The sequence below is a fragment of the Diorhabda carinulata genome, chromosome 8, assembly GCF_026250575.1.
Source record: "Diorhabda carinulata isolate Delta chromosome 8, icDioCari1.1, whole genome shotgun sequence".
NCBI lineage: Eukaryota > Metazoa > Arthropoda > Insecta > Coleoptera > Chrysomelidae > Diorhabda > Diorhabda carinulata.
Window position 1 is genome coordinate 15,917,343 of NC_079467.1, and position 24,229 is coordinate 15,941,571.

A 24,229-nucleotide genomic window follows, 5' to 3' on the forward strand; every position below is an offset into this window, starting at 1 on the left:
ATGATTGGCACTTTAAGAGCTAACAGGAGAGGAAATCCCAAAAAAATGCTCAATAAGAAGGTAAAAAGAGGGGAGGCTATCTGGAAACGCGAAGGAAAAATTGATGTAACCAAATGGAAAGATAAGAGGAACATCAGAATAATAAGCACTTCTCATAAACATCAGATGGTTAAAATTACAACAAGACGAGGCCACGAAAAACTAAAACCACAGAGCGTTCTAGATTATAATGCTCATACGTCGGGAGTTGACAGAGCCGATCAAATCATGTCATACTATTCCAGTCCAAGAAAGACAATAAAATGGTATCGCAAAATTTTTATTTAGTAGATATCTGCATTTGGAATACCTATTTACACAAAGAAACGTCAAAGCAAAAAAAACCTTCTAGAGTTTCGTGAAGAATTCTTGAACGAACGTCTCAAACCAAAAGAAATTTCAAAGCCACAAGCCACAGATCTCCGATCACACCACTATCTTGCTGAAAATGTTGGATAAAAGATTACTAAGAAAAAAGTATTATTGCCCGCTATGTGAAAGCCAACCTGGATTATGTGTTACGCAATATTCTGTACAATGGCACCTTCATTTATTGTAGATTAATGTTTCATTATTTACAACTCAAGTTCACTTCAATAAATAATAATTATTAATAAAAATGTCTATGACTACTCGTAGACCAGCGGTCAGCTTAGTGGCTCTAGAACAAAATGGCGGATCAAACTGAGTGTGTAGATACTTGTAGCACCAAAAAATTCCTACTAGTTATCGCAGTTGGTTTAAGAGTAACGGACAGCAAGATCTGAGCGGTAGTGAACGTGTTAAATATTGACAATTAACCACTTATTCCATCAATATCTAAAGTGCTACAGGTTTCGCAATAACAAACGGCAATGTTCACAAATACAATGGTGCAGCCCCCGTTTATTTGAACCATACAATGGGTCGTCTCCAGCAATTATAATAGCTCTGAAGTGAATTTTTAAAAGTGGAATATTTTAACTTCGCCATTTCTTCTTACAACCCGTCAATCGCTTGCTTAGGTCACCAGCGCCGATCGAGTTTCGCCTGACAAAATGCAACAGCATCCACACCACGTTGTTTTGTTTTACCATCGCGTCGTATCTTTTTTTATATAAACTTTCATAAAACTACATTTTGAATGTAATTTGGTTGACACCTTTTGATAGATGATCTGGCATTACGTAGATTAAATTAACAAATTCTAGGGGTACTATAACTTTTAGAAAACAAAAGGATTTCCCTATCTCATTTTAAATATTTTGTGATGAAAATCAGAAACTTTTCTACTCAAACACTGTTAATCTGGTTTATCACGCGTATTTTAAAGGTCATAAAATCGTTATTTGTGGAAAAATAAGTAGTAGTAAGTTATTTGAGGATCCACGAAAAAAACCCTGCTCAACTAATCAACTGATCAACTCTAGTCAGTGGTAGTAGTAAAACACATTTTTTCTAACAAAGAATAGTAGTTTTCAATCAATTATATATTCCCAATTTTGCTAACTGACCTTTTGCCATCTTTCTTTCAGCTTCATTATTCCGTAATCATAAAATTTCTGGTCCTTGTCACTAAAAAACTGAACCTGCGATTGAAGGTCATCGTCATTTGTGCAAGATTAACCAGTCAAAAAATGTTGCAAACTTCGAAATAAATCGTAATTAGATGGTTCCAGATCTAGCCAACCTCTAACAGGTATCCACGAGTTGCCAAAGATGTGTGAGGCCTTGCATTATCATGGTGAAACACTAAACATTTTCTATTTGAAAATTCTGGCCGTTTTTCTTTGATTGCTTCATCCAGTTTCATTCATTGTTGACAGTAAATATCAGAATTAATCGTTTGGTTCCTTGAAAGAGGCTAAAATAATTACCGACACATGTCTACCATGAAGGACACAATATGAATTACGCATCTGCCAAAGTTTGACAACTGGAAAAAACTAAAAAAATGTTTATTTTAAGTAACAACATATTTCGCCGAAAATGACCAATGCATGAATAGGAAAATTGATTTAAATAACTCAAGAACATTTAGAAGAATTATATAAGTTGGAATTTATAGAACCGGATGATTTATTTCTAAAACAAACAAATATTTGTTGTTTTTAGAAATGCAATTTTCATCTATTGAGGTCCTTTCATTCTGAATTATTCATATTTCCATAGTTTTCCGGCAATGTAGTGAAATAAATAGAAAAACAGCGATTTTTCGTATATATATGTCAATTCAGACGGCCAAAATACATCGGAATTGACTAGTCTCGTTGCTGTGGGGAACATTTCTCTGAAACAGCGATTTTTCATCTAATTTGAGTGGACTATTTGATCAGAAATTACAAGGCTTCACCAAATTTGACAATTATTATTAGCTACCGATTTTGAAATTTTTTATCAATTTAATTTCACAATTCTTTGTATTTCATATTCGTTTTGAATAATTTGCATACAGTTTTTTACTCTGTATCTATTATTATTTAGTTTGTAGTTCATTATTTACAGAGTGTATAATTTTAGTATGACTAGTAATTTATGTCAACTTTCCCAATCTAGTTACCTTTTTAATGATGGGTTAAAATGGTTCTTCTAGTTTAAAAACAACGTAAAGAGTGGTTCTCACTAAAAGTAAAACTGCATTTTCACATCGTAGTTTGCGATCCAAATAGTCACACTGTTAGATGTATCCCAATTATAAACTGACAGAATTGTTAAACATAATATTCTACTAACAAGTATATTGTGAATTTGTGTTCTAGAAAATGATTTGGAATAATTTTTTAGTTGAATATGAAATCTGGGAATTCACCAGCTGAAAATACTAGTTATCAACAGTTTTGTTGTTTTACTGGTTTGACTGGATTGTTTTATTCAAATTATGGAAATTGTCTCTTGCCATTCTATTTTTCTCAGTTAAAACTGTTTATCTTTTTAGATAATATAATTAACATGGGGAATATTTTGAAGTACTATTCTGTTATACTAGTCTCAGACAATGACATGTTATGGCGTTACATCTTTATTCTGCGATGTGATTTTCGCAGCAATACACTTGCGTGAACTTTAACAAATTCTTCTATTATTTTTGTTTGTTTTTCATTCATAATTTGTGTATTCCATAGTTTCTTTTATATTGAGATGTCCCAAAAATATGAGAAATATTCAGAATTTCTCATATAAAATCCTCACAACTATTTTTGTATTGAATCAAGACTCGATCAGTTTTTTAAGAAGTTTAGGTAAACTTATTTTTTAGCGCCTCTTCAATAGTGCATTAGTTTGAACAACAGTATTTTAATTTGATTGTGTTTGAGGGTTAAATATATTAATCACTTGTAACCAACATACGTGATTTGAAATTTGTCCCTCACTATGACATTATTACATTTATAAATAATAAAAAATAACATTGGTTCCAACATAAATATAGTACAAGTACGCAATTTCGATCTGTCCACATCGTCTAAAGGCTTGATGTATTTATGATGCTGCGCTGAACCAATTTCGCAACGAGATCCTCCAACCCGGCTTCTCTTTGGGCCTCAGTTTCAGTTGCGGTTTCAACTCCACGAAAAGCGCTTCGGGAAAACTGACATTATCATGAATTTTCGAATGCGATATAACTGAACAGCGATGTGCGGTGTAACGAACATCATGTAATACAAAGTATGTGCGCCATATGTGCGGCCTGTTTTTAAATGGGACAAAGTGTGCGACGCTGGTCAAAATGAATATATTCTTCTGGGTAGTTTTTGTTTTTGGATTTAGTATTTTTGGTAAGCTTTTATTTTGATATAAAATTGTGGTTACTCATAAACTTTGGAACAAACGATTTTTGGAACGAGTGCCTCATATTTAATCGTATATTTGAATAGACTCAGGTTCCACTGTTCTCGATATAATCCATTTTTAGCAGAAATAACGAGATGAAGTAGTTAAATCCCGACGAATCCATTTAATACAGACAAGGGATTTAACAACGTTGATTGATGATAAATTTATTTATCAATCGTGATATTTGTAGCTCCATTATTTCATAATATTGAAGGTCACTTCGGTCAAATCGAGTCAAATCAAGTCAAATCAAGTCACTATGTGTTAATTCTTGAAATGCATGGGTCTGAAATTTTAGCTACAATATTGTTTAGTTCTGCTAGATAATTTTAGTTTTCTTTGTTTCCATTCTAACTTCAATACTTCGTAGAGAAATTTCAAAAGATAAAACAATATTATTTTGAAAAACAATTGACATGATATTAACCTCAAGCGAGTGCTATGAAAAGATTCTTCTGAGGATGAGGATCAGTAATTGAGAGTCTCAACATAAGCAACAAAAAAAATTTAGAACAAACAAGTCATTCCAAAATTTCTAGAATTTCTTGTTTTTGATTATGGGCCCTTGATTGAGATTGCAGAAGAAGGAGAATTTCCCAAATTTATACAGACGAATCCACTTTTCATAATAATAATATCTAATATGGTGAATAAACTTTTACTCTTGTGATGATAAAAACATACTGTCACCATAATTGATGGAGCATAAATGTTTTGTATGGGATTACAAAGAATCACGTAACTGGTTTACACTTTTTAAATGGTTTTCAAAAGGGCGTTTTCGAATATCTTCGAGGTTATTCTTCTAAACAGGACTTGATGTGAAAATAATTCTGTGGTATTTCCTAATACGATCGCTCTTTTCTGAGTTATAGACATCCAAAGTTACGAAATGAAAATTATATTTAAGTATATTTTCTGAATTATACATTCAAACATTATGAATTTTTAATGGATGATTACGCATGTCCATGTAGTGTGGTTGATGGAGTAAATGCTTCTACACTACTATCTGTAGATCAGGGATGGCTCATGCCCAATTGTAACTTCTACAGGGACAATTTGTACAATCTAAAGATAGCAAACAAAACATGAATTTTTTAATCGACTTTCCATCAAAAAGGTACTCTTTGTTTCATTCGATAAAATACACGCCAAGGAAACCGTTCGTAATAAAGGGACATTCCTAAAAAAATTATCATAAATTGTGAATATTTATTAATATAATTACAGGAAATATTGGAACCTAATCAAACATTTCTAAATTAACTGCATACTGTGGAACCTTGTGTTAGTTACATAAGAAAAAAATTGAAAAGAGGAAAAATTTAGTTGTTTAGCCGACAGCCCATCAAATAAAAACAAAAACAAAATATGATAAATGTTCGAGGTGAACACTTCTACACACTTCCGGTGTCTTCATAGGATATTTATTCAAACTTGGAAGAGTATTCCAATATTCTCCCTTAAAGCGTCACAATAGAAGTTTATTCTATCTATTATTCCTTTCCCTGTGTTTACCGGTATTGCATATACCCAGCTTGAAAGATATCCTCAAAAGAAGCAGGTATTAAAACAGAATCAAACATTTATTTTAGAACTAATGAAGAAAAAAAAACATTTCTACTACATACTATATTAGATCATACTACTAGCGTAAGAAAAAACTTGAAAGAGATTAATAATTATTTTTTATCTAGTAAGCTACTGTTAAATAAGTTACCACGTGATGTTCAATTAAAAGTTGCAAGAGAATTATCAATAATTACAATTTATGATAATTATTTATCACTAAGAAATTATCTGATTGGGGAATTTCCAAATAGATGGTTAGAAAGAACGGATTCATGGAATTTAAATATCAGATTTCCAGGAACGATAATTACGAGATGAAATTTTAGATTTCCAGGACTATAACTTTGTCTGTTGTTGTTTTCATATGGATCTAACAATATCGTGGTCTAAAGAACTAGAAATAAAAGAACCGTTGGTAGCAAAGAAATACATGGAAGAGCAAGTTGAAGAACAGAAAAAAGAAGAAATGAATCAAAGCAGAAAAAATCTGAAACTAAATTGATTGTGACTTGAAGCTATTGGAGCTTAATGAAACCCAAATGTTTTTCCATGGAAACGACAAGCTCCTGTTAAAATTTTGGAAAAAAACTACGCAGCACGAATGATTCCAATTCTTTTTTACTAAAAAATTTCTAGAAAATATTGTTTACGAATCAAATTCATGTGCACAACAAACTGACATAAATAAAACTTTTAGTACCAATAATTTGAAAAATTATGTTTATGTATTCTTATTCATTTCACAATTGGGCGAATAATAGTGAGCACCTTCCACGTGAAAATCCTAATCATTATAGACTATAAATTACGGCCTTTAATCGACTGAAAAAATTGAGAAAATTGAGATTATAGACTATACTTTGATCATTAATATACAACCTTGCTCTCATTCTCATTTTTGGGTCAGGATGGCGTCCTTAGTTTAGGTACCGCAAGGCGCAATAGAATTATGAATTACCAACAGAAAAGGATTTGAAAAACGACAATCGGGGAACTTATCACGAACAAGATGGTATTTCTTTGGTAGCCATAATTACTAAAACTCTTTTTATGTTTGTCGTTCAACCCACCTATCAAAAATTTGATCAGGTATAATTTCTTCATTGCCTTAGTTTTGATCAGTTACTCCAAAGCGTAGTTGATATATTATTTAATGTAGAATACACCTCAAAGAGACTTAACAACCTCCCATGTGCCTCAAATTCTACACAGAAAGGTAACCTCAAGTTTTTCAACGTTTGAATACTACACATAGGGTAAGTGTATTACAGAAGCTCGTTTTATGATAAATAATGCTACATATTTTCACTATGACAAAAAACTGAGCTTAACGGTTCTAACAAAGGGGAGTGACTGGCCCGGTGACCTGATATGAATATATGGGTCATAATATTTAGGCAATCTGAGTACTCTATTCATATGCTTCATGAGTTGATAGGAACTATCATAAAGACATATTTATCTGAAAATTTCATCCAGGGTATATTTGATAAAGTTAGAACCCTCATATGTATTTAATTTACATATTTGATACAAAGTAATTGTTCCAATTCTGGAAAAATGAGTAATAACTTCGTAACTTTGCGCGAGGTAAACTCAAAAATTCATTAATCAATTTTTCAAATTATGAAGGTACAGTTTCCATAATTCTTGCCTGAATTTCAGGTTCATGTGTCCCAGCAGGCTTTAACTTAAGTTTTGATAGACTCCTCCAATAAGATCAATACACTTTTGCATGTGTTTGAACCTATTGTCTAATTTCTAGATTCTAAATATTTTTCCATTCTGATTGAGGTACTTCCAAATCATTAGATTTGAATGCATCAATCGCTTCTTCAAATAAAAAAAGCGTTGATCTCGCAATTTATTTTTTATCTACAGGAACAAGAAAAAAAAGGACTGTGCGGTTGATGTTCAGATTGTTCAAAATCGTTTTTGTTCTAACTAATGGGTGAGAGCTTTCTTTGTCGTTTTGGATAATGAATCGTCTTCTGCTTTTGGTTTCCCTGATTTTTTCGAATGCTTCTGGAACAAATATGTTCTAATGGAACAGAGACAATATGTTCTATGATTCCGAAAAAATAGTTGACAATTTACTTCGTGCGCCAACAAATTTTGGTTTGTCTTAAAAGACCCATACACCAGATTGTTGTGTACGATCTTAGACCTTTTTTGAAGCACCGTGACCAAATCTTTATGGTCACGGTGCAGTATGTCCCATGAAGATGTTGCAATATCAATTCACGCACAGCATCTATTTTTTTTGGCATAGCTGATTTTGGACGACCTTCAACCTGTAGCGAAGTGCAACAATTGAATTTGAAAAACCAGCGAAACACGGTATCTCGAGATAGTGCTTGATCACCAAAAGTCGAAACGAGTTGATTGGCACACTGCTGTTGGTTGAATCCACGTTTAATCATAGGACATCATCGCTCGAAAATTGGCGATATTCATATTCCCTCGCGTGAGATAGTGTAATTATTAGTGTTGGTGTAAACAGTGTATTCATTTTTTTGACCATGATGAATTAAGTATCTGTAAACAACTCAAATAGCATTGGTGTATCAATACGTTCTTAGTATCTTCACCATTAAAAATATCGCAATCTCTAAACGTAAGTTAACATCCCTTGTATTTCCAATACTCCTTCGCAAGACCCTTTTTTTTCACATTCATAAAATTTGTTCATTTTGTCTATTATTTTATAAATATAAAATTCTTCAATTAATGAAAAAAACCATTCGTAACATTCTAAATCAAAAACGTCCTATCGAATGACGTGAAAATAGTGAAAAGTAAGCTAAATCGTTAGCTGACTATTCGACATAAATAGGACCGTTGTATAGCTCTCGAGGGATTTCTGTAAATTTCGTTACAATCAAAAAAAGTGTCATTCTACTGGCAAAGCAAAAAAGATCTACAAAAAAGGCAGTTATATCTAACGATATGTTATAAAGCGGGCTTGAAACGTTCTAGCTATAAAAAAAGTTTTAAGCTGGGCGATTTGAAAAGACCTGATAAAAAAGGTAGCCGGCGATTATTTTAAATCCGTTTTCATCGGCAAAACTCGTGTTTTGATTTACATATCGAAATACGTAAGCTCTTTGAAAAATGTTTCGTAACAATCCTATAGACTGCGCCAAATAATTAGAAAACGCATTGATGGAATAGAAAATATGAATCATGTTTATTAGTGAGCTGATATCAGATTGCCCCTAATCACTGGAATAAATTTCAATGATTTTTCTGGAAAAATGTATTTCAATTTACACAGTTTACACGCAGACGAAAAGGAATATGATGGCAACGTTTATTTTTTGTTACTTTAAATGTAGTTAGTAATTATAAATAGTGTATTCCTACATTCCCAGCTCATAATTTTTTTATCTTTTTTAACTTCATAGAATTTAGAATCTGTTAAATATAGGAGAACAATAAATAAATAGTATGACTTTACAAAATTTGACATTTAGGAAATATTTCTATTAGAATATCTCTTTTCTTAAGTTATATTCTTCTGTTTTGAGTACACAGATGAATACTCAATTGAACCTAGTCAAATGGTCTGTCGCTTTGAAACGTTTGGCTGGGATTTAATTTTATCTCTATATTTCTCATTACACCGTTTCTATATCGGAATTGGAAACGTCGCACACGTTAACTAAAATTTGTATGATTTCTATGTTTGACTAGGAGTAGATTCCCAGAGCTGTATGTCCAAATGGGCTTTTTAATGGTTTTATAAACTAGACTTTCCTACCAATTACCCAGTAAAACTCTTGAAGTCTAGATTCCAGTGGCTTTCTCTTATTTAATATGTGTGTTTTCCACACTAGTCACTTATCCAGATGTACGTCTAGGTATTTTACGTTCTCTAGTTATGTAAACTGGCAGTTATTCATTGTACCTAGTCTCTTCTCAGTGTAAATATGATATGATAATTCAATTCGTTGATTTTTATTTTCCATTTCTTTAGTCATGCTTCTATTTTGTATAGATTATTTTGTAGATTCTGCTAGCTGTTTTCGGATGTGGTGAGACTCAAGAATTTTTGTGTTTTCTGAGAAGGTAGAAACTGCAGTTTGACAAGTCCGAGGTGAACAACAGGTACAGTACCAGTTCCAAAAACCTTTCCTTTGGGTACACCGAACTCAATTTGTTGTTTATTATTATATTCTGAGTAATACTTCACTGGAAAAATCTATTATTCTAGTAGGACTTCAATATTTCATGAAAATGATATGGTAGTATTTTATTTTTATTCTGTACAACATCTCATCATTAACCGGAAATATGTTTTATCAATTAATTTTATCAAATTTTTTTCTTTATTCCTATTAAAGTGTACAAGTCAATCAAATTATTTTTTATTATTTGAATAATTAAATGAAAAACTTGAGAATGTGATTTCATTCAGGAAAACTATATTTTCTTGTTTATTATGGAAAAAAAATTACAATGCAAACTACACTTTATTTAAAAAGGAGGCGAGAGAAGATGTATGAACTTGCCAACCCGAGTGGCTTCTATTCTTGGTTCATGCAGCAAATCAGCGCAGACGATTGAAAAGAATCCCATCTAGTATAACCATAATAAAACCTGTAGTGCCTTTTTATCACTTGTCAAACGTAAATCCATTATTCTCTATTTTTTGTCATGTTTTCTCTCTTCTTTTAAATATTCCAAATATTCTTACTTCTACCACTTTTTCGTTTGATATCTGATTATATTTCCCAGTTAACCTTATAACTTCAACCGATGTTTTATTTGTCATTAAACCATGTCTTCAAACTATTTCAACTTTTGCTCTTTATCGTTCCAGGTTTTGATTTATTACTTAATTATTTACTCAATGCTCCCTTCTTGATTTTGTCTTTACATGTTATTTCCTTAACTCTTCCCAAATAACCGAGCTCCATTTTTTGTTTTGTAGTTTCTGTTTCAACTTCCATATGTTAACCTTCCAATCCTGGCGCCTAAAATCATTACAGCAAATGCGGCACCAGGTAGTAGCGACATCCGTAGCCATATTTCTTATGCTAAATACTGTTTTGTTATTGCAATACTCGTACATTCACACCATAAAAAAAACATTTCGTGTTCATTGGTTTTTGACAATATCACTACATGTTTGACACCAAGCTTGAGCATAACTTATACATATAAACTTAAGACATTTCTGGCATAAATATTTAGTTTTAATATCTGCCTTGCCTCTATTTGACATCCCAGCAGCTTTCTGTCTTTACTCTCACTGACGGTGTTACATAGCATGAAGAATTACCATCCGCCCTTTTTGTGTTTTGTACATTGTAAGTTGCACACAATTTGTCCACACCAGATATTGTAAGATTTTAATAAATAGGCTTGCATTTTCCATTCGTGGATCCATCAATTTCATCATCATTGTGTAAAATAGAATCCGAATGGAATCGGAATAATGATGAATATTCTGATTGAGCTCTTGGGTTCGTGAATTCTATCAGCAACTCTGTTTTATTTCTCCTTATGGTGCCAACGTACCTATGTGATTTTATGATCCTCATACAACACTTGTTCATTCAATCCATACTCGTAAACCAATTGTCGAATGTTGAATTTCGGTTAGTTACTGCTATTGGATCCATCAATCGAAAATTTACGCTAGATGGATCGTTAGATAGTTCATATTTGCAAAAATAAACTAGATAATTTTCAATATATCAATATCAAAATATAAAAGAATGAGTGATAATTATTCATGTAACTAGTCATGAAAAGAGCAAAATTCAACAAGCGAAATATTTACCAAAACGAGCGATCTTTTCATAACGTGTTCACGTTCAACTTTTTATCTAATTCTACGCTTTTATAATATTTAGTGGAATCTTCAACTACAATGAAAATTTTAAAGTGGAACCAATTGGTGTTAGATGTACTGTTACTCTGAAATAAGGTCGTGAAGAATTGTTATCATGGAAGCAAACAATTTCTGAAAAGAAGTCAAAACAACTCAGGATTCATTACATGTAATGTCTTCAGATAGCAAATCAGACATTCATTTGAAGTGAGAGAGCAAATGCTGCAGTTAGTAGTTTGATACCTGAAAAGTAAAGAAGTAGAGACGCCCTGGCCTAACAAAAATTTGAATATAAATAACATCAACGAAAATGTTCTACTTGTATTTAAAAACATTAAAGGCGTCGACTTTGTGGATTACATATTCATTGTTGAGATATGAACTCACCATGCGCAAAAATGTCGATTCCAAGATGTACATACACTATGCTTTTGGCTTGACTGAAGAGGTGGTCAGCAGGATCCCATGTAAAAAAATCGGAGATTTCGACGAAGGAGAATGTGGAAAGATTTTTAGAACCGAATATTTCTATTTGCAAATGAACAACTCAATTTTTGATATGTTTATGATTTATTATTGAATAAATCTGTTCCTTAGGTTGAAATGATGAAAGTTGCTGGTGTTGACCTCCTCAAAAAGAATTCTCTCCAATATAACTGAGCATTCCTGCCTCTCACTTTATTGCATTTTCTTTTGGAAACAAGCTGCATTTTCCATACCAGTTTTAGCGCATTGTAAAGACAATAATATAATTTTTTTTGAAATGTTAATGTTGAGACACTGTATCAATTTTGAGAACGTTGCCTTCATACGATGTTTGGCTATTAAATAACGAGACTGGTTACGAAAAAAGGTTTTATTATAGAAATCATTCTTCATTCGAATGCTCCCCTTTAATATACTCCCCTCCGCTCGCTACACACCTTTCCATATGTTTTTTCCATTGATAGAAGTAGTGCTCTTCTTTGGTGATGGCTGTTTTTTGCTTTACCGCTTCAATTGACTCTAATCGGGTCCCTTACAAAGGGACCTTTTAAGGAAATCTGAGCAGACCCGTTGAAGCAAGAGCTTTTAGTTAATAGTCAGATTTGCACTCACAATTTGGTTGATTTTGGTCACTGTTTCCGGAGTTGAAACAGTCACAGGCGCTGGTCATCTTCATTGCTTTCTCGGACCTCACTAAAGCACTTACACCACTCCAAAACACGCGTACGAGATAGAGACTTGTCCCCATAGGCTTCTTGCAACAAATTATAACACTCAGTTGGATTTTTTTTTAATTTAACGAAAAATTTGAGATTGATACGTTGTTCATGTTTTTTGGCACGAGAAAAAAACATGTTCGTTTCAAACCGCTACAGCACAAATACTATAATAGTGACGGAAACGTGTTTTGGGACGTGCACAGACAAGATATCTAGGTACCCAACGCATTACTCGTTTTTTACCCCACCTGTCTATTTAGAAATGAAATATTCTGTCTATCTGTGCTGAATAGTTAAAGCATTCACTATATTAAGAATTTTTAGATTTGATTTAAATGTAAGGAACTCAACTAGGTGCTCGAAGCGCGTTACATTTTGCGTACATGCATAACCAAAACTACGTCAGTTAACCACTATTTTACCAATGAACTTGATGGTGAAGATTTCTCACTCTCCGACTGAAGAAAATTTTTTTATTATTACTTTTTGTTCGATACCATAACACTGAAAATAGGGGAAAAAATAAAAGAATATTTCTCACTTTTGTGGCGGGATATGAGATACGCCAAGTACATTTAAAACAAGGTGATCTTCGTACACGTTTGAGGACTAGCTAGCGGACATCCGAAATTTGTTGGTGTATGTCAAATCATCTCCACACACAATTTATGGGCTAAATCAAATCATCAAATTCACCCTAAAGTGAGTGATCTCTTTCCACAAAAAAATGGAATTATTCAGTTAATCATCAAACATCAACTTTGTGATTTCCTTAAATCTCTCATTGAAAAGAGAAGTTTTTCTCTCATTTAAAGTCACGGATTTAATAAATTACACTAATGTACACTTACATCCTTATAACGAATTTTACGAATGGTTGAACTAACTAAATCGTAATCTGTAGATCGTTTATTATCCTCATAATTTGAAATAGCGACAAAACTAGTTGCCATAAGTTAAACAAAACTATAATTTCACTTCATGTCACTTGAGGTATTTTAAACAAACTCTAAGGAGCCTTAAACTTAATGAAATTTCATATCTTAGCGAAATTAACAGTCTCAGTCACGTTGAATGTATTACTTGTTTTCATAAGATTAGATTCAGTTTGTGGCTTTCTATTAGCCGTTTTAAAACTTTTAATCGTTTGGTTTTCACTGTGATAAGACAAGAATAGTGAAAGATGAACTGAATATATGTGTATATCGCAAATAGTGATAACACAGGTCTAAGCAAAGTTTTTTTTTTAATTCTTTGATATTGTAGGTAGGAAGAAGAATATATGACATGTGGTTAGGAAACCGAGTGAGGGATATTTTTCAAAATTTGAGATCTCAGTTTTCAATTGAGTATGAAAGTCAAGTTTCACTGTCAAGATAGGAAATGGAAAATAATTGTTCTCCTTATCCTTTGTTGAAGTATTTTCTCACAATAAATTTGTATTGGTATTGAGGTGGAATTTTTGAAACCGTTGGTGATATTCAAATCGAACACACTGTTTATACTACCACTGCACCAACCCTCATAATAAAACCGTCTCACGCGCGTTTCGATAACCAAGTAATCGTCTTCAGAGACTAAATGTAAACCCCTTAATTCAACCTAATTATTTATATCAATGAAATACATCCAGCGAAAAACGATTCTGGCGGGGAACTCATTCTTCTACTACTGAAGTATGGAGTTGGCTGTGAGGAATGGGCCTTTTGTCCCTTTTTGGACTGTCCTCACAATTAACAATGTTAATGTCTTCAAATGCACCCAACTATTGATTAATTGATATCATTGTATACATATACATACAATAGCTAGTATACATTTTGATTTTTCCGATTTATTTTTCAAATAAATTGTCATTTATTCGGATCTTTTTGAATAATAGTCCCTGAAGAATGTTAAAGATTGTTACGTCTTCAGGAACCTTTACAACATCCTTCTCGCTATCTGTTTTCCAGAATATCTTTGAATTACAATGACTTGTCAGGATCTATTGATGCTACAAAAAAATCGATAGTGCAACTTGTAGAAAATGAACTGTTTCAATCTTTATTCCAACAAGAATCATGTACATGTCATATATTCGAAGATATTCGCAAAAAATTAATTTCGGGAACTTCAGGGACATTTTCAAGATCCTCCTCGCTATGTTTTCCAAAATATCCCATATTTCAAAATACCAATAAGGATCTATTGATGTTACAATTAAAATCGTTGGTGGAACTTGTAGAGAATGGATTTGAATTTCAAGGTACTATTCAGGATTTATTGATGCTACAGAAAAATCGATGGAGCAACTTGTAAGAAATAACTGTTTCAATCTTTATTCCAACAAGGATTATGAACATGCCATAATAGTCCTAATCGCTATCTGTCTTCCAGAATATCTTTGAATCTACTAATTAAAATTCAAATGTACACTCTATGGGTTTTGTTCGACTTGGTACATTTTTCGACCTTTATTTACTGGATTATAAAAAGTACAAACTCGCTAGAGATACAAAATATTTTGATGAATTAACCTGTAATTTCTGTTACAGTTATTCACTCGCAATAAATTGATTAGTTATGTCACTAATGTAATGGTTATTGCATAGTAATCTAGTATTTTGAAAATAATTCAACCATACTTTATGTTATTGTCGTTCGTAAATAAATATAAAATTAAAATGACATCCAAATTTTATTAAAATAAATTACTGTCAAATTCTAGATATTATTGTAATATATTTTATAAAACAAAATTGATGACTACAGAATACAGAAATATTGAAACTGAATAATTAAATTTTCCTGCAACAGTCGTGAAAATGTGATTAAAATTTAATCTTCCTGGAATTATTAAAATATTTGAAAATGATGAGGAATGATATATTTTATATGAAACCGGTAATAATTGATTTCGTTAATTTCATTGTTCATGAAACTGCAATATTCAGTTACTGGGTGATCAACAATGAATCGGAAATAACGATGTGATTGAAATCGTTTCATCAGTTTTATACTGGATGTTTGACAAAAAGGGCTACGTCTCTAGGATTGATAGAAAATTGAAAAATAATTGTGTTTGCTTAGTAAAAAATATGTATTCAAGTTGAAAGGTGACCAAGACAAAAATACACATTTCTCACGATTTTGTCGAAACTATTGGCAACATTGTAATGCAATTTTATAGATACGAATATATTTCGGATACATCATGAATCAGTTTTGATACATAACTTTCATAGAGGGCACTAGTTGCATGGTTGATACATAGAAAAAGTGAACTTGATCATTAAATTGTGTCCAAATATTGGATACAACAACAAATTATCAACCTTTGGTGAGTTCTATGGAAACTCTTGTGCATCAGTTATGCAGAAAAGTATCTTGGAAAAAACTTATCAATAACAATTACCTTGGAGCCATTTAGCGAATTATCGAGAAACTGAGATTGGGAAATAAAAAAAATCAATTATAGTAGGCCAAGAACAACAGGAATCATCAATAACGAGAATTTTAATTTGAATTCAGTAGACCAAGATCACACAGTTAGCCTAAAATTATAGCAAGACAAAAAGATATCTCATAATAAAGTATTTGGAGAATACTTAATGAACCTACGTTTTGTACTGAGACACTCTAGATAGTTTACCGAGATTAAAACCGTAACTTTACTTTTACTGCATTCGTTCTTACAAAACTAGAATATGCCTCTCTATAAACTCGAGCAACAAAATAAATAATATTTACAGAAAGCATGTCAAGTATACAGGGTGATTGATTTATGTGATAAAGTTTAGTGCCTCTTTTGTCACTCTGTCACCTTATATTACGAGGCAGGTCCAAGTACCTGGAACAACAAAGAAAACACAAAAATGTTGGTAAAAATATGTTAATTTTTCATCGTAATCTTAATACTTGCCGTTGACAGTTTTTTCTATTCCACAGACAATGAAAATTATTCCACGCATATACCAAAAAACCGACGCCATGACGTTGTCTGTAACAAAGTCAAACACTCGATGAAAACATTTTCACGACGTTTTTTTTATTGTGAGTAGACGCGGTACCCATCTTGTTGACAGCTTTCTTGTTTCCAAATTTTTAGTTAATATGCGATTTACCTTTTTTTTTTGAAATCCCTACTATGTTTGCTAGCTCGCGCAATTTCAATGGATAATCATCCAGTACCGCTTTATGGATTTTCCTGAACATTTTCTGGAGTCGTCACTTCATTTGGTCCACCTCTGCGATGTTGGTCTTCACAGGTCGTACGCCCTCGTTTGAATTCTGCTTTCCAATATTTCACTGCTTATAACGAAGGAGTAGTCTCACCCAGAGTCGAATATAGTTCAGCTTTCGAATTGGTTGGGCTAACGCCCTTCAAATCAAAGTATAGTATCACATAACTTTGACCACTTCTCTCCATGTTTACAAATTCACTGAAAACTTTCACTGTTGATGGCTGCCTAGGAAATATTGAACAACGTGGCGTCTTCAAACTTGAAACATATTGTATAGATTGTGTATTCTCTAATACAGTGGTATTTTACAAGAAACTACTGTCTTCTCTAGGTCAAACCAGGCACTGCTGACCTTTCTGGCTACTGTACTATACCATTTTTTTCGATTCATCTTCCAGGACATAGTTAATACAGTTCACCATTAATTAACTAATTAGCGTAAACGTGCGCACCATCATGTAAAAACCACATCCTTTGACGTGTGCGACGTGGGACTTCTTCCAATAAAAGTGGTGCTTGGTTTACTAGAAAATCTGAATACATCTCAGCATGTTCTTCGAAAAAATATGGTCCTACTACATAATCACGAAAAATACCTCCCACACATTCAACAATCATCCAGTTTAGCCGTGTCTCACCATATGATGTGGATTAGTTGATTAATATTATTAAAAGTTTTGCCAGTTAACCAAACCATTTTTATCAAACGTGGATCCAAAGTATCTCTGTTGATAAACCTACAAAATGCTAGTCTTTTATCAAAATAACTTCAGTTAATTCCTGTTGCAGGTGAATATGGCGAGGGTAGATTTAGGTTTTCTAACAGATTATTTGCACACCGTAGTAGCTTAATTCTTGTTCTCTGAAAATACTCAAACACTCCTTACACTTGTGTGTGGGTTTTCACCAGCTACCAGCAAATCAATAACTTCATTTTCCTCTCTGACAGCAGTTTTTAATCGTTTATTCTTTTCATTATTAACTGAACCCATGTGATTGAACAGCTTCATTAATCTTTCCAAACTTGTTGAATAGTTAACTTCTTCGTATATATGTTCTTTCCAATTTTTTAGTTAGCCCTTCGGCAGCGGGGTGTGCAAATTAATTGACACATAAATAAATAATGACTTGTGGAAGTCGATAACCACATTTATTTATTTCAAGGGAGTGTCCATCTAAGACAAAACAGTCTCAAGACTGGAGTCGCAGATGTATAGGGGGCTAAGAGCAGTGCCGGAGTCAAGTACGGACAAGTCTCAGAAAGCGCCCCAAGTAAGAGCCCCAGACTGGAACGGAGGGTTTTAGCTTGAGTCAACGCTGGAAACCCGGCCTTGGCAAACCAAAAATGGCCCAAGCCTAGTTGAAGTCTGGGTAAATTACCCCCGGCCATTCTATAGTCAGCCAAGTCTGACTGAACTCGATGTAACCTTACCTAGGTCATCCTTTATTCAGCCAAGCTTGGCAAAACTCTAATATAACTATATAAAGTTTTGTGCTAATATCTTATTCATAATTGATATTATTTTATGCAAAAAAATAGAAAAACATAGAATAATAAAAAAATAGTATCACTTCTTTATATTTTCTATCACTTAACTAGTATGTGATGTACATTAATAAGTAGAGTGCATTAATAGAAATTTGTCATAGATCTCTATTTTTATCAACAATATATTAAAAATCTATTTTTAAAAATGATTGATGAAAGAGAGTGTCATGGAGTTGATTCATCTTTATGAGGAGCATGAGTCCATATAATGTATGAAAATCGTGATAAAACAATGCAAAAGTTTGACGAAATTGCAAAAAAATCCAAAATTGTGACGGGAAATACTAATCCAGTAGTTTCTCTTTTTCACTCCCTGTTTTTGGTCAATTTCGCAATCCACAATAAAAGCAAACGTCTGACGTGAATCCATTTATATAAATTAAGCAATTCATAATAAACACACACATCACTATGAGTGGAGTCTCACACTGAACATGAAGTAATCGAGGTCTCGAGACTGCGATGAATGTTGAGTCTCCTGAAGCGGTCTCGAGACGGTAAGTGATTGCAGATGTACAATAGCCTGAGACTAGTCTCGAGACTCACTCTCGAAACTTAGTCTTAAGTGTACACTTATCTAAACAGCTCGGCAGTATGTTGGTGATTCCTCTAAACTACTTTGCTATCTCAATTGACGAAATTGCTTGGGACAAGGTGACTAAAGTAGACATCGACAACCTTTTTTTATAACTGGGCATGGTAGAAGAACAGATAAGTATTAACAATGGGAGCTTGTTTCAATAGTCGCCGTGTTCTCTAATAGAATAACCAATAATGATATAATGGATGTTTCGACGATTGGTTAATAATAATCATGTCGAATAAAAGTAACAAAAAAAATATGACATTTAACTGAATTTTAACATATTTATGTATGTGAATAATTCAGATAAACGTACAGCGTGGACCAAAAAAAAAATACTCAACATACTAGTTTTTACAAATAACGCACTTTATTATAAACCATAAGACCCGGCGAACTATATTCCGGTTTGCAGAGTTTTGATTTTATTGAGTTTAATTTTTTATTGGGATAATAAATATAATTAAAAAAAAAACTCAATGATTTCTTTTGTAGTCTTTAGAGAAGTTTCTTGTGAATAACGACAAGTCACATATAATTGACCATGGAAAAAACATGGATTCTCCAGATGTAGACAACAAGCTTTTAAATATTGTCCTTGTGATTTGTTAATAGTCATGGCGAATACAAGATGTATAGAAAATTGGAGTCGTTTAAACTCGGAGGTTAGTTCGGTTAATATTGTCATCATTTTTTCCGTTACTATAATGAAGAGTTTATTAATTACTAAAAGCATGGCTTACTTTTAATCCAATACATTTCTGAACTGTATGAACACATTGAAAGCTTAATAACCGGAATATTAACAAAGACTGTAGCTGGTGACAATAATACGAATCGAATCAATAATTAATATTAACGAGAAATACAGAATACGCTATTTAGCAAATATTGTTCTCACTTTTGTCAATATTTACTCTTCGTAAGAGAATACTGGAATCCCTCGAGATAAATATCCGCAATACACACGACTAACCTCTATGTTCTACCGACTATTAACTATCTTGTTTATCTTGTATATACGGCTTATATAACAAATAAAGTTCAACTACATTCTAGTAATAGAGAAATAACTTTTTCAACAATGTCCTTCATAATTTTGCACTGATTGTTGAACGTATCTCCCATCGGATTCCAAGCATTCGAAAGAAAACCGTATTAAGTAATAATTTAAGTATTAAATAATAATGCTCAACTAGAACCGCCCTACTTTACATATCATTCCATAAACTTCAATATTACAAGATTCGTTTATGCTGAAACTCAGATCTGTAATTGCGGTAAATTATTCTCATTATTGATTTAATTTTATCAATATGCTATGTCGAAAAAAGAATCGTTTCAATTAAACTTCCCCCACAATTTTTCTCAGTTTTATCTGCAAAAATGTGTTCGCGTCAAATTAACGATATTCCAATTTTCACGTTTCACTTCGTTGTAATAAAACTTTTGATTACAAATTTTAATCCCGGTGTGAGAGTGTTTTCGCTTGTACCGAAGTAAAATTTTGAATATTTATTAAAAAAAAATACAAATGAATGAGAATTTTCAGTACGAAAATTGAATATTTTTTATGGCAAAATAGATAATGAGAAATAATTTTTCAATCACCCATTAATCTTATGTATATTTAAATTCCTATCTACTTCTATAGAGCCCCTAAACTTTTCGAGTAGGAGAGAAGTTGTGACAATAAGAAGACTACGCATTAACCACACGAAACTCACGGCTATTTGATGTCGTCAGCAAATCGTCCTGTCTGTCAAAAATTGTCAATTTCGTCTTTCTGTTATACAGTCCTCACTGACTGCAGAGGATACCCTACTCTCCAGCAACGCAAAGTCGGGAAATTGTATTTAGAAAATGCCAAAATTAGGTGCTTTTTAGGTGCTAATTAGGTGCCAAGTTCAAAAATTAAGTGCTCTGTAATTTTCTCAGGTTACTAAAAGTGAAGAAGATAATTACAGTACATTGAATGTAATAAAATAAGGTGTTTATTAGGGGCCGAAGAGTCAATATCGTGAAAAAGCTCAAATGATTGAAAAACGAATTATTTTTTTTATTTTCAATATATTTAATATATTCCTTATATGTTACACCTCGGACGGCTTCTACTTTAATAACACCTAACTTAACGTAACCTAACCTAACCTAACCTAACCTAACCTAACCTAACCTAACCCAACCTAACCTAACCTAACCTAACATAACCTGACCTAAACTAACATAACATAACCCACCACTTTTTCGTTATGTTATTTCTCGTACTGCTCCCACTTTCACAATACCTTTTTCTCCTTACTATTACTATGATTATACAACCATTATGCTACACCTCGGACGGCTTTTACTTCCAAAACACCTCTTTCCAATTCAAGACCTCAACAACAATGCAATTTCCAGACTTTGCGTTGCTGGCGTGACGGAGCTAACCTACCCCATACCAGCAGTTTCATATCAACACCAACCTCAAGGAGACACTTAACTGTCTAACCTAAATGAAGAAAATTCTGAAATCCTCGTTGAATGCGTAAATCCCACACTCAATATATCGAAAAACCGAATGTATGTCCAAATCTAAATCCAAGTATTGTGTATTACATTTGAAAAAAACTTATAAGAAATTTTCAAATAATAACCTAAATAATATGTTTCCCAGAAGATGAATTGGAAGACGTGGTTTTATATAATGACCCCCACGATCACAAGATATGAGTCCTTTAGATTATTTTCTGTGGGGTCACTTGAGAAACAGCGTTTATAAAACAAAACCTGCCAAGATTCAGAAATTGAGAGAGAGAATTACCACAGAGATAAGAAGAATTGAGCACGGATGCTACAAATTATATTCTAATCCTAATAAGTGAATTGACAACATTTTGGGCATCTGATGTAATCGCCTCTACTGTATGTTTTCTAAAATTTTTATACTCCACAAATGTGGATCTACTTCTAACATGACACAAACATTTAAAAATTTGTCTTCAGTTGTAGGATTTCTGCGCCATGATTTGGATAAATAATTTACTGCACCAGTTCCATAAAACTTTTTACTAACTAACTGACACTGGACCTTGTTATGAGATTTATATTGGCACATAAATAATAATAAAGAATAATCAAATTAAACGAGTCTATTCAATCGTAGCCATGTGAATGTACAATATTCATTGAAACTCTGGTGGATATACTGTAAATGTAGCTATAACTCCGAAATTATGGATTTAGGTAAATAAAATATCACATGGAAAATGATCTGTATTTATTAAGAAGCTATATTCATACATTCTTCTACCGAGCAGTGCCAAAGAATTTGTCAATTTTTTGTAATCCCTGTTTGAAATCATGAATCACAAGAAATTTGTTTTTTTTCTGACTCAGCGTAAAATCTACTTCTAATGCCATTTTACACTTGACACAAACACTCAAACCACATTATGTTTGAATAATGACAAACCTAGCAAAGAATTTATTATTTCAATTTCACAAAGATTGGTGGCAATATTGGGGGTGAACTTTTGTTAATTTGTGAACAAATTGAAAGTGTGCATTATCATATTATATGGCATTTTACAAATTATGGTACATACTCAATACTAATATTCAATTTAAAGAATTTAGAAATTCTAAGTTTTTTTATTGGATTTTCTACCTCTAGTGAATTGGGTACTAAATTCCAGTTAATCTCTCAATGAATCCATCACGAGTTGTAATATGTACTTGGACTACCTTTTCGTTTACCTGAAATTCAATATAAAGTTTCTATAGTTAATACCCAACGTCACGTTTTTTCATCACAATTTTTGCCACATTATTAGAGCTTAGCGTTTAACAGCTACACGTAATTTTTCCTCTAAAATTTCACCGGCTTTGATCATTCGATCATTCGAGTCAAATTGAAACGATTTGCAATTATTATCGAACGCAAATCTCCCCGTTCGATGATTGATTCAGCAACTTTGACACGTACCTAATTCAGTGTACGACCTCATTTTTTTTCTTTTGGTTCTGAATTCCGTTTCATTGAAATTAATCTATGATGTATATTTCAGAGAGCGTTTTGATAATTGCTGAATGGAACGATTACAATGGAAAAATTACATTTTTCTGCTAACACAACATTTCCTGTCATTAAACTATATAAAATAATACTCAGATGACTGAGTTTAAAATCAGTCCATATAGTGTGTTCGAAAAGTAATTTAACTTTCTAATATTTGAGTCGTATGAAATTTAAGTATTCGATAATCCGGAAATAACATAAAAATTCAATTCTTATCATAAAAAGCTCGCAATCGAGGTCGAGCAAAATAATAGAATCAATTTTCTTGATGTCACATTATATAAAATTAACAATAACATGAGAACAGAATAGTATACAAAGTCAACTTGGCCCTCAAGATATTTAAACTTCAATTCGTGTCATCCTGTCACAAAAAAGATCAGTGATGATAAGTTTGGCTGATAGATCTAGCTAACAATCAGATCCTGAATTTAGATGCTTAGCTATTCAAAAAGCGAAAACTGTAGTGAAATAAAATAATTATGCGGAAAAAATGATAAATAACATATCTAAGAAAAGGATAAACAGATACTACAATCAATTAGAATACAAAACATAAACATTAAAATATAAAACATTTTTCCTTACCATATGTACAAGGAATTTTCCAACAATTATCGAATTATTTCAATAAATATGATATTAGTATAAATATACTAATATACCTACATAATATTACATATTTCAAAAAGTGGCAACTGCGCTGAAAATATTTTTAGAAATCAATTCAAGAAGGTAGGTAAAGCACAATATTTGACCTTATTCCCTCTCTGGTTAACCACAAGTTATACGCCGTGCAAATCTTGGTTATAAACTGTGGAAGTTTTCACGATTCAGGTGAAGCTGTGTGAAATATAATACTGTAGACAAAAGAAAAGTGTACCCTGGGGACACAGAGTTCTTGCGAAATGGAAAAAAAAGTGAATCTCAGATTTTGCTAAGAAAATACTGCTTATCGAGATTATCGTGTATTCATTTAATTGTCTATATTATCAAAAAAAATACCCTCAATCAAAAAAGAAAGTCTGAAGAATTTCTCTCAATGTAATATGTAGAAAGCAAAAATAAAATCCTGACGCGAGATTTTTGTTTGACATATTTCTTTCCCAAAAAGAATAAGTATCTGTGATCTTTTCGATATCATTTGATCCACGATCGCCATATTGAAAAGCAAAGCTCACATCAATTTTTTTGACTACTGAGGAAATTTTTTCCGATAATATATCTCTCATTTTAATGTCCACAGGAAAATTTGGGACATGGAAATAGAAATAATAACTATACATTTTAACAAAATGAATTTGCATTATAGAAAAAAATTCATCTTTCCCTTT

General features: G+C 32.4%; 2 protein-coding genes across 2 annotated transcripts in view; both read left to right on the forward strand.

The window, feature by feature from the left end:
* LOC130897601 (piggyBac transposable element-derived protein 4-like) lies at positions 1-327 on the forward strand. The gene has a single exon (XM_057806534.1). It carries the CDS (start codon positions 1-3, stop codon positions 325-327), a length of 327 nt encoding a protein of 108 aa, XP_057662517.1.
* A 3,245-nt stretch (positions 328-3,572) lies between these two features.
* LOC130897418 (uncharacterized) overlaps positions 3,573-24,229 on the forward strand; it is a 183,455-nt gene continuing 162,798 nt past the window's right edge. The window contains exon 1 of the mRNA XM_057806257.1: positions 3,573-3,794. Coding sequence (XP_057662240.1) covers positions 3,698-3,794 — 97 coding nt within the window. The 5' untranslated portion in view covers positions 3,573-3,697. The remainder of the gene's footprint in view (positions 3,795-24,229) is intronic.

What these genes read in the sequence shown, in the direction of transcription:
- LOC130897601 (XM_057806534.1), top strand. Translation starts at nt 1, where the DNA reads ATGATTGGCACTTTAAGAGCTAACAGGAGAGGAAATCCCAAAAAAATG.